General features: G+C 43.4%; 1 protein-coding gene across 1 annotated transcript in view; it reads right to left on the reverse strand.

The window, feature by feature from the left end:
* Nucleotides 1-16,959, reverse strand: part of LOC112256133 (fibroblast growth factor 18-like) — a 40,241-nt gene extending 23,282 nt beyond the window's left edge. The window contains exon 1 of the mRNA XM_024429145.2: nt 16,140-16,959. Within this exon, the coding sequence (XP_024284913.1) occupies nt 16,140-16,171 (32 nt within the window). The 5' untranslated portion in view covers nt 16,172-16,959. The remainder of the gene's footprint in view (nt 1-16,139) is intronic.
* Nucleotides 16,960-17,472: the final 513 nt, after the last annotated feature.

The following is a 17,472-nucleotide window of genomic DNA, read 5'->3' on the forward strand; positions in this document are numbered from 1 at the left end:
AAGATAAAAGAAAAACAAAGGTTAGTTATGTTTAACCGTTTCCTATCTATATTGTGTAGGTAACTGATTTTTAGTTGTCTTACTACCTGTTCTGTTCAATGTTTTGTCATGTTCTTTTGTATTTTGAAAGGAAATGGCATCATCTGAGATTTTAATCAGTAACTTTGGAGCTTCCATCCAACCCAATGAGGTTCCATTGGCTCTTATCCCTCCAGCGATGTCTAGGTTACTGTGTGTGTTCTCCTTTCACCTGACCAATCCCCCAGTCCAATAGTACAACATCCCCACTTTCACTCCTCTTCATCCCTGCCTTTGGAGTCCAAATGCCCAGATCCAGACACCAGACACTCAGACTTTCCTTCTCTCTCTCTCCATCTTTTCTTTCCTCTCTCTCTCTCTCTCTGGGGGGGGGTGATTAGTCACAGAACAGGGTGGTGTGTGGTTGGCACGGCGACATGCCAGACAGACAGACAGACAGACAGATGTCCAGGGACAGTCGGGGACAACACCCAGTCTACATGTTTTCCTCCATCAGAGCAGCAGGAAAACCCTCATCCCTCTGACTGACTGACACCTCTCCCACTCAACCACCGCTTGACCTCTACATGACTGGAATGTGCCATGGTGGAGGTGGCCAGAAGGTCACATGACTGTGTGTGTGTGTGGAGGCTTTCAGCTGGGCTGCTAAAGCAGATGTAGAATGGTGTGGTGGTAGAGAGATGGGCTGTGTTGTCTGTTACTGATGCTGTGGAGAAGTACATGCACCCCCTCGCTCTCTGACTTTCTCTCTCGCTGCCTCTCTCTCCCTCTCTCTCCCTCTCTCCCTGTCTCTCTCTCTGTGTTGTAGTGTAGAACACAGAGACAGAGTAGCAAGCTTGTTAAGTGAAGTGTTGACAAATGGGTGAATCCAGGTCAGCATGGAAGGCTGTTTGATATGCTTTTTACATTTGTATCACAAAACATTTTTGAGAAAATCCTGAAGAAAGTGGCCATTTTAAGCCCTTTTCAGACCTCTACAACCACAAACACCCCGGTGTCATTATACTCCTAATAGTCTGCTCTAAAATTTGGAGTTTCGCCAAAAAGGACCAAAAATGGACACTTTCATCATGATTTTCAAATGTAAAAAGCATGTTAAACATCCTTCCTCACAATTAAGTTTTTGTGTGAAAATGGAACATTTTTAGGCCATGGTGGCATGGAATCACCCCAAATGCAGTACATATGTTTCCCTCTTCTCTTCTATCTGTTCACTCTCTTTGTCCTTCTCCCATATCTCCCTCTCTCCCTACCCCTGTTCTAGCTCTCGACCCCCTCCCTCCCTATCGCTCCTCTCCTCTCCTCTCTGATAACAGATGCAGACACCAGGGAAACCAAAGCTGCATTCTGCCTGCGCAGCTGAAAAGGTGGCGGTGTCTGTGCATTGTGAGGACTCTCAGCTGTTAAAACATCACTACTGCAGAGGAGACAGAGTACAGTGCTTCAGTTCTGGATTCTACCTCTCTCTCCCCTGACCAAAGACACACTATGCCAGTGAGAAAGAGAGAAAGCAGAGAATGGCAGAGAAGAGAGAAAGAAGAGGGGGAGAATAACAACGAGAGAGAGTAGAAGAGACATTATGAGGGCGGTATAGTTCTAGAAGAGGGACAGAAGGAGAGCCTAGTTACACTTTTGGCCTGTGCCGAAAAAGCATGTAGCTGACATCGTAAACCTGCATCTCTGAAGGTCTCCCATGTGAAGTAGACTTTAAGGTATAGTGGGCCTCACTAGCGTGGAGTAATGGTGAAGGTTGTGGGCTGCAGAATGGAGCAGTGGTTGAGGTAGTGGGTCTCAGTGTTGAGAAACGGTTAGGGTGGTAGGCCTCAGCCCGGAACAGTAGGCCTCAGAGCGGAGTTGTGGTTTGAGCAGCAGAGAAGTAAGTCCCAGTGGTGGTAAAAGCAGTAATAGGCCCCAGCATGCAGCAGTGGTTTTAGAGGAATAGCACTATAGGCCCCAGCGTACAGCAGCAGTGGTTTTAGAGGAATAGCACTATAGGTCCCAGCGTGCAGCAGCAGTGGTTTTAGAGGAATAGCACTATAGGCCCCAGTGTGCAGCAATGGTTTTAGAGGAATAGCACTATAGGCCCCAGCGTGCAGCAGCAGTGGTTTTAGAGGAATAGCACTATAAGCCACAGTGTGCAGCAATGGTTTTAGAAGAATAGCACTATAGGCCCCAGCGTACAGCAGCAGTGGTTTTAGAGGAATAGCACTATAGGTCCCAGCGTGCAGCAGCAGTGGTTTTAGAGGAATAGCACTATAAGCCCCAGTGTGCAGCAATGGTTTTAGAAGAATAGCACTATAGGCCCCAGCGTACAGCAGCAGTGGTTTCAGAGGCTAGACCATTGAACCCATGTTTGTGTCAAGCAGCGTTGGACTCAATTCGGAATTTCTGCTGTGTGTACAGCAGTAAGTTATAAAGGATGGTGTGTATAGACAGTATGGACAGTATATGAATAGAAAAGTTGTGTACAGCAGTAGTTATATAGGATGAGCCTTGACTAGAATACAGTACACTGAGTGTACAAAACATTAACAACACCTTACTAATATTGATTTGCTCCCCCTTTTGCCCTCAGACCAGCCTCAATTAGTCAAGCATGGTGTCAAAAGCGTTCCACAGGGATGCTGGCCCATGTTGACTCCAATGCTTCCCACAGTTGTGTCAAGTTGGCTGGATGTCCTTTGGGTGGTGGACCATTCTTGATACACACGGGAAACAGTTGAGCATGAAAAACCCAGCAGCGATACAGTTTTTGACACACAAACCGGTGCGCCTGGCACCTACTACCATACCCTGCTAGGCACTTAAATCTTTTGTCTTGCCCAATCACCCGTTGAATGGTACACATACACAATCCATGTCTCAATTTTCTCAAGGTTAACAAATCCTGTGTCCTCCCCTTTATCTGCAATGATTTGAAGCAGATTTAACAGGTGACATCAATAAGGGATCATAGCTTACACTTGGATTCCCCTGGTCGGTCAGTCCATCATGGAAAAAGCATTGTGTTCCTCATGTTTTGTACACTCAGTGTATAAACATACAGAATAAAATGGGTGAAACAGTATGTAAACATTATTGAAGTGATCAGTGTTCAGTGACTATGTACAGTGCATTCGGAAAGTATTCAGACCCCTGTACTTTTTCCACATTTTGTTACTTGACAGCCTTATTCTAAAATGGATTAAATTGTTTTTACCTTTTCAACCTATACACAATACCCCATAATGACAAAGCAAACACAGGTTTTAAGAAATCTTTGCAAAAAAAATAAAAAATAAACCTGAAATATTGCATTTACATAAGAATTCAGACCCTTTACTCAGTACTTTGTTGAAGCACCTTTGGCAGAAATTACAGCCTCGAGTCTTCTTGGGTATGACGCTACAAGCGTGGCACACCTGTATTTTAGGAGTTTCTTCTATTCTTCTCTGCAAATCCTCTCAAGATCTGGCAGGTTGGATGGGGAGCATCGCTGTACAGCTATCTTCAGGTCTCTCCAGAGATGTTTGATTGGGTTCAAGTCCGTGCTCTGGATGGGCCACTCAAGGACATTTAGAGACTTCTCCAGAAGCCACTCCTGCATTGTCTTGGCTGTGTGCTTAGCGTCTCTGTCCTGTTGGAAGGTGAACCTTAGCCCCAGTCTGAGGTCCTGCGTGTTCTGGAGCAGGTTTTCATCAAGGACTTAGCTCTTTTCATCTTTCCCTCGAACCTCACTAGTCTCCCACTCCCTGTGGCTAAAAAACGCTGCCACCACCATGCTTCATTGTAGGGATGGTGCCAGGTTTCCTCCAGAGGTGACGCTTGGCATTCAGGCCAAAGAGTTCAATCTTGGTTTCATCAGACCAGAGAATCTTGTTTTTCATGGTCTGAGAGTCTTTAGGTGCCTTTTGGCAAACCAATCGGGCTGTCATGTGCCTTTTACTGAGGAGTGGCTTCTGTCTGGCCACTCTACCATAAAGGCCTGATTGGTGGAGTGCTGCAGAGATGGTTGTCCTTCTAGAAGGTTCTCCAAACTCCACAGAAGAACTCTGGAGCTCTATCAGAGTGAACATCGGGTTCTTGGTCACCTCCCTGAACAAGGCCCTTCTCCTCCAATTGCTCAGTTTGGCCGGGCGACCAGCTCTGGGATGAGTCTTGGTGGTTCCAAACACTTGCCATTTAAGACTGATGGAGGCCACTGTGTTCTTGGGGACTTTCAATGCTGCAGAAATGTTTTGGTACCCTTCCCCAGATATGTGCCTCGACACAATCCTGTCTCAGAGCTCTACGGACAATTCCTTCGACCTCATGGAATGGTTTTTGCTCTGACATGCACTGTCAACTGTTGGACCTTTATATAGACAGGTGTGTGCCTTTCCAAATCATGTCCAAACAATTGAATTTAGTTACAGGTGGACTTCAATCAAGTTTTAGAAACATCTCAAGGATGATCAAAGTAAACAGGATCCACTTGAGCTCAATTTCGAGTCTCAGAGCAAAGGGTCTGAATACTTATGTAGATAAGGTATTTCTGTTTTTTATTTTTAATATCAAAAGACCTGTTTTCCCTTTGTCGTTATGGGGTATTGTGTGTAGAATGATGAAGATTTTTACTTTATTTTTAAGACCTGTACTCTATCTGCCTTCTAGACGGTAGCGAGGTGAACAGGCCATGGTTCAGGTGTCTGAGGTCCTTGATGATCTTCTTAGCCTTCCTGGAGGGCAGGCAGTGTGCCCCCGGTGATGAGTTGGGTTGACCGCACCATCCTCTGGAGAGCCCTGTGATAGCGGATGGTGCAATTGCCATACCAGGCGGTGATACAGCCCGACAGAATGCTCTCAATGGTGCATCTGTAGAAGTTTGTGAGGGTCTTATGGGCCAAGCCCAAATGCTTCATCTCCCTGTCGATGTGGATGGGGGCGTGCTCTTGTTAGTAATCAGGCTTACCACTGTTGTGTCATCTGCAAACTTGATGATTAAGTTGGAGACGTGAGTGGCCACGCAGTCATAGGTGAACAGGGAGTATGGAAGAGGGCTGAGCACACACCCCTGTGGGGCCCCGTTTTAGCAGATCAGCATAGCAGATGTGTTGTTGCCTATCTTCACCACCTGGAGTCAGCCCGTCAGGAAGTCCAGGACCCAGTTACACAGGGCTGGGGGCCATTCCCAGGGCCCCGAGCTTAGTGTTGAGCTTGCAGGGCACTATGGTATTGAAGGCTGAGCTGTAGCCGATGAACTGCATTCTTACATAGATATTCATCTTGTCCAAGTGGAATAGGGCAGTGTGTAGTGTGCAGTGTGATGGTGATTGCATCATCCTTGGATCTGTTGGGGCTGTATGCAAATTGTAGTGGGTCTAGGGTGTTGGTGAAGGTGATGTGATCCTTAACTAGCCTCTCAAAGCACTTCAGAAGTGAATGCTACAGGCCCATAGTCATTTAGTTCAGTTACCTTTGCTTTCTTGGGTACAGGAACAATGGTGGACATCTTGAAGCAAATGGGATAGGGAGAGATTGAATATATCTGTAACCTCTCCGTACATATGCTCTGAGAACGCGGCTCAGATCCCCGCTGGCCTGGGCCGGCAGCCTCGCGAGGGTTAACACGCTTAAACGTCTTACTCACGTAGGCCATGGAGTACGAGAGCTCACATCCCTTGTGTTTTTCTCGAAGCGGGCAAAGAAGGTATTTAGCTTGTCCCGGAAGAAGGTCATCGGTCTCCGCAACTTGGCTGGGTTTCCCTTTATATCCTGGGATTGTCTTGTGTTCCTGCCACATACGTCTCGTGTCTGAGCCGTTTAATTGCGACTCCACTTCATCCCTGTACTGACGTTTTGCCTGTTTGATTGCCTTACGGAGGGCTTAGCTGCTCTGTTTGTATATGTCCCCAGTCACCTTGCTGTGATTAAATGCGGTGGTTCGAGTTTTCAGTTTTGCACGAATGGTGCCATCTATCTATGGTTTTTGACTTGGATAAGTTCTGATCGTCACAGTGGGAACAACATCCTCTATGCACTTCCTGATTAACTCAGTCACCAAGTCAGTGTATACATCAATGCTACTCTCAAAGGCAACCCGGAACATATCCCAGACCGTGTGATCAAAACAATCTTGAAGCATAGATTCCAATTGGTCTGACCAACATTTAACAGTCCTTATCATGTTTACATCCTGTTTAAGTTTCTGCCTATAGTAGAGGTGAATCCAAATAGTGGCATGATCTGATTTGCCAAAGGGAGGGCCTTGTCCCCTTCCCAGAAGGGGTAGTAGCAATGGGCAAAGGTGCACAGGAGATATGTTGAAAGAACTTCGGTAGTGTTTTTCTCAGATTTAGTTTATTCAAATTTCCAGCAAATTTCCAGTACATTTATGCAGCCTCAGGATATGCGGTTTCCAGTTTGTACAAAGTCCAGTGTAGTTCCTTGAGAGAATTATCTCGGGAGGTAATGCGGTCGGCATTTGATAATCCAGGTCGGGAGGACAAAAGGACTTAAATTCCTGTGTGTTACCACAATCACACAATGGGTAGTTAAAAACTTATTCGGGATCAGAGTCACTTCCATGGGACAGTTGAACTAACATAGGCTAATGTGATCAGCATAAGGTTGTAAGTAACAAAAATAATTCACAGGACATAGACATATCTGATATTGGCAGAAAGCTTAAATTCTTGTTAATCTAACTACACTGTCCAATTTACAGTAGCTATTACAGTGAAAGAATAACATGCTATTGTTTGAGGAGAGTGCACAATTTTGAACATAAAGGTTATTAATAAACAATAAGCATATTTGGGCAGTCTTGATACAAATTTTTAAACAGAAATGCAATGTTTCATTGGATCAGTTTAAAACATTGCACACACACTGCATATTACACCTGGGCTAGAATAATACATTATGGCCTTTCTCTTGCATTTCAAAGATGATGGTACAAAAAAATACAAAAGAACAGTTGTTTTTTTCTTTGTATTATCTTTAACCAGATCTATTGTGTTATATTCTCCTACTGTACATTCCTTTTACATTACCACAAACTTCAAAGTGTTTCCTTTCAAATGGTACCAAGAATATGCATATCGTTGCTTCAGAGCCTGAGCTACAGGCAGTTAGATTTGAGTATATCATTTCAGGTGAAAATTGAAGACAGAGGTTAATCATGAAACATACACCTCCACCTTTCTTTTTCCCAGAGAGTTCTTTCTTCCTGTCTGCGCAATGGATGGAGATGCCTGCTGTCCAAATGAACAGGGACAGTATATCCGGAGAGAGACAAGACTCTGTGAAACAGAGTATGTTACAGTCCCTGATGTCTCTTTGGAGCTCGTCTACTTTATTGTCCCAGGGACTGAACATTAGCAAGTTATACTGTATACCCGGAGCGATGGATGGTATGCACGCCTCCTGAGTCAATAAGAAGCCAACTTCTTACTCCTCCTCTCCGGTGACAGCGTCTTGGAGCAGCCCCTGGGATGAATGGAATTGCCTTGGGAAGTTCAAACAAAGGATCCAGTTCAGGGAAGTTGCATATCTGTTTGAAATGCTTGTGAGTGACCGCCGATCTAATATCCAAAAGTTATTTCCGGCTGAAGCTAATAATGCAAGAAACATTCTAAGCAAATACTGTAGGAAATGTTACACACACATAAAATACTGCAGAGCTGGCTAGGAGCTAGAAACTGGGCTTTTCTCGCCATCTTGTCAACAAGACAAACCAATTTAGATGAGATGTGAAACATGACAGTCTCTTTCATTTGACAAATAATTTTGTCAAAATTATCTACAACTTTTTAATGCAAAAAATACACATATCATACAGTATTTTTCAATTGTCATGAGATGTTAGATTGTCTCTTCCATATGGCAATGTTTGATCTAATGTATGCAATTTTAAAATTGTTTTAGGAGAATGAGTTTTAAAAATGAAATGTTTCAACCATATAATGCTACATGACATTGGAAACCACACATGATGTCAAAATAAAAATGTGTAGTGATGTGTAAAATAAATACGACATTCTGCTTCCTGTGGGGTGTGGCCAATGCAAATGAGAGAGAGATTCTATGTAAACTCTTTAACATCATCCTCAGCTCTGGCATTTTCCCCAATATTTGTAACCAAGGACTGATCATCCCAATCCACAAAAATGGAGACAAATTTGACCCCAAAATTTGACCCCAATATCCGTGGGATATGCATCAACAGCAACCTTGGGAAAATCCTCTTCATTATCATTAACAGCAGACTTGTACATTTCCTCAGCGAAAACAATGTACTGAACAAATGTCAAATTGGCTTTTACCAACTTACCGTACGACAGACCATGTATTCACCCTGCACACCCTAATTGACAAATAAACAAACAAAAACAAAGGCAAAGTCTTCTTGTGCTTTGTTGATTTCAAAAAAGCTTTCGACTCAGTTTGGCATGAGCCTCTGCTATACAAATTGATAGAAAGTGGTGTTGGGGGAAAAACATACAACATTATAAAATCCATGTACACAAACAACAAGTGTGCGGTTAAAATTGGCAAAAAATACACATATTTATTTCCACAGGGCCGGGGGGTGAGACAGGGATGCAGCTTAAGCCCCACCCTCTTCAACATATATATCAAGGAATTGGTGAGGGTACTAGAACCATCTGCAGCACCCGGCCTCACCCTACTAGAATCTGAAGTCAAATGTCTACTATTTGCTGATGATCTGGTGCTTCTGTCCCAAAACAAAGGAAGGCCTACAGCAGCACGTAGATCTTCTGTACAGATTCTGTCAGAACTGGGCCCTGACAGTAAATCTCAGTAAGACAAAAATAATGGTGTTCCAAAAAAGGTGAATACAAATTCCATCTAGACACCGTTGCCCTAGAGCACACACAAAACAATACATCAATACATATCTCAGCCTAAACATCAGCGCCACAGGTTACTTCTACAAAGCTGTGAACGATCTGCGAGACAAGGCAAGAAGGGCCTTCTATGTCATCAAAAGGAACATAACATTCAACATACCAATTAGGATCTGACAAAATACACTTGAATCAATTATAGAACCCATTGCTCTTTATGGTTGTGAGGTTTGGGGTCCGCTCACCAACCAAGAATTCACAAAATGGGACAAACACCAAATTCAGACTGCATGCAGAATTCTGCAAATATATATACAACATAACTCAGAGCAGAATTAGGTCGATACCCGCTAATTATCAAAATCCAGAAAATAGCTGTTAAATTCTACAACCACCGAAATGGAAGCGATTCCCAAATTCCCTAACCTTCCATAACAAAGCCATGACATACAGAGAAATGCACCTGGAGAAGAGCCCCCTAAGCAAGCTGGTCCTGGGGCTCTGTTCACAAACACAAACACCCCCTACAGAGTAATGCACCTGGAGAAGAGCCCCCTAAGCAAGCTGGTCCTGGGGCTCTGTTCACAAACACAAACACACCCTACAGAGAAATGCACCTGGAGAAGAGTCCCCTAAGCAAGCTGGTCCTGGGGCTCTGTTCACAAACACAAACAGACCCCACAGAGCCCCAGGATAGCAACACAATTAGAAGCAACCAAATCCTGAGAAAGCAAAAATAGAATTACTTGACACATTGGAAAGAATTTACAAAACAACTGAGCAAACTAGAATGCTATTTGGGCCTAAACAGAGCGTACACAGTGACAGAATACCTGACCACTGTGACTATGTACAGACTCAATGAGCATAGCCTTGCTATTGAGAAAGGCCGCCGAAGGCAGTCCTGGCTCTCAAGAGAAGACAGGCCATGTGCACACTGCCCACAAAATGAGGTGGAAACTGAGCTGCACTTCCAAACCTCCTGCCAAACGTATGACCATATTAGAGACACATATTTCCCTCAGATTACACAGGCCCGCAAAGAATTCGAAAACTAATCTAATTTTGATAAACTCTCATATCTGTTGGGTGAAATACCACAGTGTGCAATCACAGCAGCAAGATGTGTGACCTGTTGCCACAAACACCATTGTAAATACAACCTATATTTATGTTTATTATTTTCCCTTTTGTACTTAAACTATTTGCACACCATTACAACACTGTATATAGACATAATATGACATTTTAAATGTCTTTATTATTTTGGAACCTTTGTGAGTGTAATGTTTACTGTTCATTTTTTATTGTTTATTTCACTTTTGTTTATTATATATTTCACTTGCTTTGGCAACATGGTTGGGAGGTTATTGCCAAAACGTAATCCGTTACAGTGACTATTTACCTGTCCAGAATTGTAATCACTAACGCAACTTTTGGATTACCCAAACCATCTGATTACATTCAGTTACTTTTAGATTACATTCCCCTTAAGAGGCATTAGAAGAAGACAAAAATGTATGTTACCAATTGAATGACATCTATTGCAGGATAAATCAATGTTAAAGTTTACGTAGATGGCCATATATGGATGTTTCATTTTACTTTATGGGTTGGTTATGTAGGCTTCTACTAACCCATTGCTTTCTACTACATATAATAACATGATTAAATGATATCTTTACATTAAAAGACTTTGGTTATCAGAATTACAGTCATTCTAATAAATGTTGAACCCCTTGATCTTCAAGAATAGGACTTGGAAATATGGAAGTATAGATTAGCCTAATTGTTTTACCTGAGAATAAACCCCCAAATAAGGACATATTAGTCAGCCCTACTCTGTTGTTTATGATTTTGTTGTCATGGAGGACTGATTGTCCTCATTGATTCGAGATTAAAAATAAATGCTGCGCTCACGGAATGACATGCATTGCAAGTTACTGAAAAGTGCTATTTACATGTGAAAAATGAATGCAATATGCTGCATTTGTTATAGGCCTATTGTTTACCTTTTTGTTGGTGACACTTTGATATCTTGATAACATGCAGCTGTTTAAAGGGCCAATCCACAGATGAAACAATAACAAAATGGTTGCCCCGCCTCTGTTTTGGTAAAAAGCTGAGGGATGGGCCTGGAGAAATGTAACCACTCTCAAATTAATAGACAGAGCTATGGATGCAAGGACTGACCATCCATGATATCAACATTATGGTTTATACCATGTTATGAGGCTATGCAGTGTTTCTTTACATTTACAATGTTTATAAACATTGGAGAAAAACAAGCTTGTATTTTGGGTTCTAATGGGGAGTGAAAGTTGAACTAAGCCCATGAGTCATACAGTATATAAGTTATATTCTTCAAGAATCAATGGCAATATATACAGTACCAGTCAAAGGTTTGAACACAGCTACTCATTCAACTTTATTTATTTTTTGTTTTATTATTTTCTACATTGTGGAAAAGTTGTGAAGACATCAGAACTATGAAATAACACATATGGAATCATGTAGTAACCGAAAATGTCTTAAACAAATCCAAATATATTTTACATTTAAGATTCTTCAAAGTAGCCATCCTTTTCCTTGATGACAGCTTTGCACACTCTAGGCGTTCTCTCAACCAGCTCCCTGAAGAGTGCTTTTCCAACAGTCTTGAAGGAGTTCCCACATATGCTGAGCACTTGTTGGCTGCTTTTCCTTCAGTCTGCTGTCCAACTCATCCCAAACCATCTCAATTGGGTTGAGGTCAGGTCATCTGACGCAGCAATCCACCATTCTCCATCCTGGTCAAATAGCCCTTACACAGCCTGGAGGTGTGTTTTGGGTCATTGTCCAGTTGAGAAAAAAAAGTATAGTCCCACTAAGTGCAAACCAGATGGGATGGTGTATCTCTGCAGAGTGCTGTGGTAGCCATGTGTGCCTTGAATTCTAAATAAATCACTGACAATGTCACCAGGGAAGCACCCCCACACCATCACACCTCCTCCTCCATGCTTCACGGTGGGAACCACACATGCAGAGATCATCAATTCACCTACTCTGCATCTCACAAAGACATGGTGGTTGGAAAGAAAAATCTCAAATTTGGACTCATCAGAGCAAAGGACATTTTTTCACCGGTCTAAGTCCATTGCTTGTGTTTCTTGGCCCAAGAAAGTCTCTTCTTCTTATTGTTGTTCTAGTAGTGATTTCTTTGCAGCAAATAATCCATGAAAGCCTGATTCACGCAGTCTCCTATGAACATATGATGTTAAGATGTGTCTGTTACTTGAACTCGGATGCAATTTCTTTAGGCTGCAATTTCTGAGGCTGGTAACTCTAATGAGCTTATCCTCTACAGCAGAGGTAACTCTGGGTCTTCCTTTCCTGTGGCGGTCCCCTCCTTCCCCAACCTTATCACAACACAACTGATTGGCTCAAATGCATTAAGAAGGAAATAAATTCCACAAATTAACAAGGCACACCTGTTAATTGAAATGCATTCCAAGTGACTACCTCATGAAACTGGTTGAGAGAACGCCAAGAGTGTACAAAGCTGTCAAGGCAAAGGGTGGCTACCCTCGAAGATTCTGTTGTTCGACATTTTCTTGCTTGCCACATGATTCCATGTGTTGTTTCATAGTTTTGATGTCTTCACTACTATTCCACAATGTAGAAAATAGTCCAAATAAAGAAAAACCCTTGAATGAGTAGGTGTGTCCAAACCTTTGACTGGTACTGTATTTATAAACTCAGCAAAAATTAGAAACGTCCCTATTTCAGGACCCTGTCTTTCAAAGATAATTCGTAAAAATCCATATAACTTTGCAGATCTTCATTGTATAGTGTTTAAACACTGTTTCCCATGCTTGTTCAATGAACCATAAACAATTAATGAACATGCACCTGTGGAACGGTTGTTAAGACACTAACAGCTTACAGACGGTAGGCAATTAATGTCACAGTTATGAAAACTTAGGACACTAAAGAGGCCTTTCTACTGACTCTGAAAAAAAGCAAAAGATGCCCAGGGTCCCTGCTCATCTGTGTGAACGTACCTTAGGCATGCTGCAAGGAGGCATGAGGACTGCAGATGTGGCCAGGGTAATAAATTGCTATGTCTGTACTGTGAGACGCCTAAGACAGCCCTACAGGGAGACAGGATGGACAGTTGGTTGTCCTCGCAGTGGAAGACCACGTGTAACAACACCTGCACAGGATCGGTACATCTGAACATCACACCTGCGGGACAGGTACAGGATGGCAACAACAAGTGCATGAGTTACACCAGGAATGCACAATCCCTCCCTCAGTCCTCAGACTGTTCACAATAGGCTGAGAGAGGCTGGACTGAGGGCTTGTAGGCCTGTTGTAAGGCAGGTCCTCACCAGACATCACCGGCAACAACATTGCCTATGGCCACAAACCCACCGTCGCTGGACCAGACAGGACTGGCAAAAAGTGCTCTTCACTGACTAGTCGCGGTTTTGTCTCACCAGGGGTGATGGTCGGATTTGCGTTTATCGTCGAAGGAATGAGCATAACACAGAGGCCTGTACTCTGGTGCGGGATCGATTTGGAGGTGGAGGGTCCGTCATGGTCTGGAGTGGTGTGTCACAGCATCATCGGACTGAGATTGTTGTCATTGCAGGCAATCTCAATACTGTGGGTTAGAGGGAAGACATCCTCCTCCCTCATGTGGTACCATTCATGCAGGTTCATCCTGACATGACCCTCCACCATGACAATGCCACCAGCCATACTGCTCATTCTGTACGTGATTTCCTGCAAGATATGAATGGAGAGGGCTAGGGCCATTCCAACCAGAAATATCCGGGAACTTGCAGGTGCATTGGTGGAAGAGTGGGGTAACATCTAACAGCAAGAACTGGCAAATCTGGTGCAGTCCAGGAGGAGGAGATGCACTGCAGTACTTAATGCAGCTGGTGGCCACACCAGATACTGACTGTTACTTTTCATTTTGACCTCCCCATTGTTCAGGGACATATTATTCCATTTCTGTTAGTCACATGTCTATGGAACTTGTTCAATTTATGTCTCAGTTGTTGAATCTTATGTTCACACAAATATTTACATGTGTTAAGTGTGCTGAAAATAAACACAGTTGACAGTGAGAGGATGTTTCTTTTTTTTGCTGAGTCTAAATATATATACACTACCGTTCAGAAGTTTGGGGTCCATTAGAAATGTCCTTGTTTTTGAAGCTTCAGTAAATAGTGCTCGCTAAACACCAGTCTCAACGTCAACAGTGAAGAGGCGACTCCGGGATGCTGGTCTTCTAGGCAGAGTTGCAAAGAAAAAGCCATGTCTCAGACTGGCCAATCAAAAGAAAAGATTAAGATGGGCAAAAGAACACAGACACCAGACAGAGAAACTCTGCCTAGAAGGCCAGCATCCTGGAGTCGCCTCTTCACTATTGACGGTGAGACTGTTGTTTTGCGGGATCTATTTAATGAATCTGCCAGTTGAAGACTTGTGAGGCATCTGTTTCTCAAACTAGACAATCTAATATACTTGTCCTCTTGCTCAGTTGTGCACCGGGGCCTCCCACTCCTCTTTCTATTCTGGCTGTAGCCAGTTTGCGCTGTTCTGTGAAGGTAGTAGTACACAGTGTTGTACGAGATCTTCAGTTTCTTGGCAATTTCTCACGTGGAATTGCCTTCATTTCTCAGAACAAGAATAGACTGATGAGTTCCAGAAGAAACTACTTTGTTTCTGTTCATTTTGAGCCTGTAATCGAACCCACAAATTCTGATGCTCCAGATACTCAACTAATCTAAAGAAGGCCAGTTTTATTGCTCCTTTAAATCAGGACAACAGTTTTCAGCGGTGCTAACATAATTGCAAAAGGGTTTTCTCATGATCAATTAGCCTTTTAAAATGATAAACTTGGATTAGCTAACACAATGTGCCATTGGAACACAGGAGTGATGGTTGCTGATAATGGGCCTCTGTACACCTATGTAGATATTCCATTAAAGAAATCTGCCGTTTCCAGCTACAATAGTAATTTACAACATTAACAATATCTACACTGTATTTCTGATCAATTTGATGTTATTTTAATGGACAAAAAATGTGCTTTTATTTCAAAAACAAGGGCATTTCTAAGTTACCCCAAACTTTTGAATGGTAGTATATATATATATAAACTATATATATAGTTTACATACACTTTAGCCAAATACATTTAAACTCAGTTTTTCACAATTCCTGACATTTAATCCTAGTTAAAATTCCATTTTAGGTCAGTTAGGATCACCACTTTATTGTAATTATGTGAAATGTCAGAATAATAGTAGAGAGAATGATTCATTTCAGCTTTTATTTCTTTCATCACATTTTATTTTATCCACAGGCTGGGATCCGCACTATGCTGCTGTCGCAAGAGCGCATTTTTCACTGGCTGTCCACTGGTTTCAAAAACAATGATTGATAGGCAGCTTAAACTTCTTGAATTCAACCATCATTGGGTTCAAATACACATTTTGATTCCTGAACAGCCATCCACAACAACCACAATACGTAAATCGTAAATAGCTTAACGAGAGAGCAGCAGTGTGATTCACATCAATATGAGAGAGAGAGAGTGAGAGAGAGAGTGAGAGTGAGAGTGAGAATGAGAGTGAGAGTGAGAGAGTGAGAGAGTGAGAGAGTGAGAGAGAGACCTGTACAGGTTGTCTGAGCAAGGGAATGAGAACTATCTGGAGATGACTGCCATCTGGGAGAAATACAGCCGACACAAAGAAAGACAAATAAATTCCTGGCTTTTAACGGGACACACCTCAAATAGTCAACCGCAGGCACTCCACTCTATCCTTTAACACAGTGGCAGTTGGCATGTCAACATTTTCCTATTCCATTAGATATTGTTGTAGCCTATGAGCCAATGAATGTTTGCTATAGTGTAGACTATGATTAAATCCAATTACTGTACTCTACTTCATATAAACCGAGGTCCACTTGAATTGGTCAACATCAACAACACCAGCAATAAGGGTTATAAAGGTGTTTATGACATGTCTGAGTGGCGTAGCCCAAACTCTAACCCAGTGACACTGAAACGTTTGCCAATCACAACCTGACCTATCTTGAAACGTTTCTATGGTGACATATGGGAAGAGATAGTCAAATAAATAGCCAGAGAAACCCTATATATAAAGCAATTTATGTTTGAGTCTGATATATATATATATGACTGAAACATAAGTTGTTTTATATATCAATAACATTATTGAGAAATGTGTTGTTAGAGAGACTTACAAGACAGCGAGCGTGGAGAGAAGGGACCGCATCTCTTCCCCCCTCCACTACGGAACTTCGCCCAGAGTCAGTCTCCTTGTCCGTCAGAGCCGGTCCGACAGTCCGGAGAGTTCACTAGTGTGTTTATAATCCGCTGGATGGAGTGGAGGGTCAAAGAGTCAGTGGACACTCTCGTTGGCATCCGCTTGCGGTGGGTGGGGTGTGGCGGTGCGGGGCGGGGTGGCCGTGCCACTGTGACCAGAGGGCTACCTTTCTTGGCTGTCACTATGGCTGGTGGAGCGGGGAGGGGCGGAGCGCGGGGAGAGGTTAGGACAACAAACAGCTGCAGCCTCCGGGCTTGAGAGGAACAGGTGAAAGCGCCTTCACGGCTCACAGCTGCGGAAGTCCAATCGACTCCCCCGCTACGTTATGTGTAATTCACGTTCGTCCTGGTGTTTTGGTGTTACAATAAGGCTTATACTAGGTCAATAACATTCTTCTGAGAGAATTCCACATTGGACGAATTTGAAGATATGAGACGCAGAAAGAGGTATCTAGTCCCTGCGAGGCAAGGTAAGGCGCTGTGGGAGGCGGGGTACCTGGACGGGCTGGAGGCGAGGGCTGCGTGGAGAAGGGGGCTCTGCGGGCGCCGGGTGCTGCAGGGCGGGCTCGGTCATGGCTACTTCCGCACGATGGGTCACGAAGTTTCTGGCCCGGGGGACACCGAACAACAGTGTCCAGTAGAGAGGAGAAAAGCCCGGAGCGGTCCAGCTCAGAGGGAGATGGAGAGAGTTGAATGAAAGGGAAGAGGTGAGGGGGAGTGAGAGAGAGGAGGGATGTAGTGATAGAGGGAGGGGGAGTGTGAGAGAGGGAAGGATGTAGTGATAGAGGCGAGGGGAGTGAGAGAGAGGAGGGATGTAGTGATAGAGGGAGGGGGAGTGAGAGAGAGGAGGGATGTAGTGATAGAGGGAGGGGGAATTGGAGAGGATGGGAACAGCTGTGACTGGGTGGCGGACCCAGCCACCCGCGACAGCACGGAAATGAAAGCCACTCTTTGCACCTGATTTCCCTGACTTCCCCGTCTGTCTCAGCCGCAAGTTGCCTGGCTGCAGTCCTCCCAGAGCTCCGACACAATACCAACCAAAACACAGAACGATTACATCACCTCGAAACTGTTTGAAGGGGAAAAAAAGCAATCTGATATTTTTATTTATTTTTTAAAAAATAGAAAGTTAGCAGTTTTCCTGAAAAAACAACAACGTGTATATGGCTGGTACAAAGATCCGAGCGTTGCAGAACAGAAGAAACGGGTATACTTCTGTTGGTAAAGAAATAAGGGTAAAGTGAATGCGTG

This window comes from Oncorhynchus tshawytscha, linkage group LG08 (assembly GCF_018296145.1).
Source record: "Oncorhynchus tshawytscha isolate Ot180627B linkage group LG08, Otsh_v2.0, whole genome shotgun sequence".
NCBI lineage: Eukaryota > Metazoa > Chordata > Actinopteri > Salmoniformes > Salmonidae > Oncorhynchus > Oncorhynchus tshawytscha.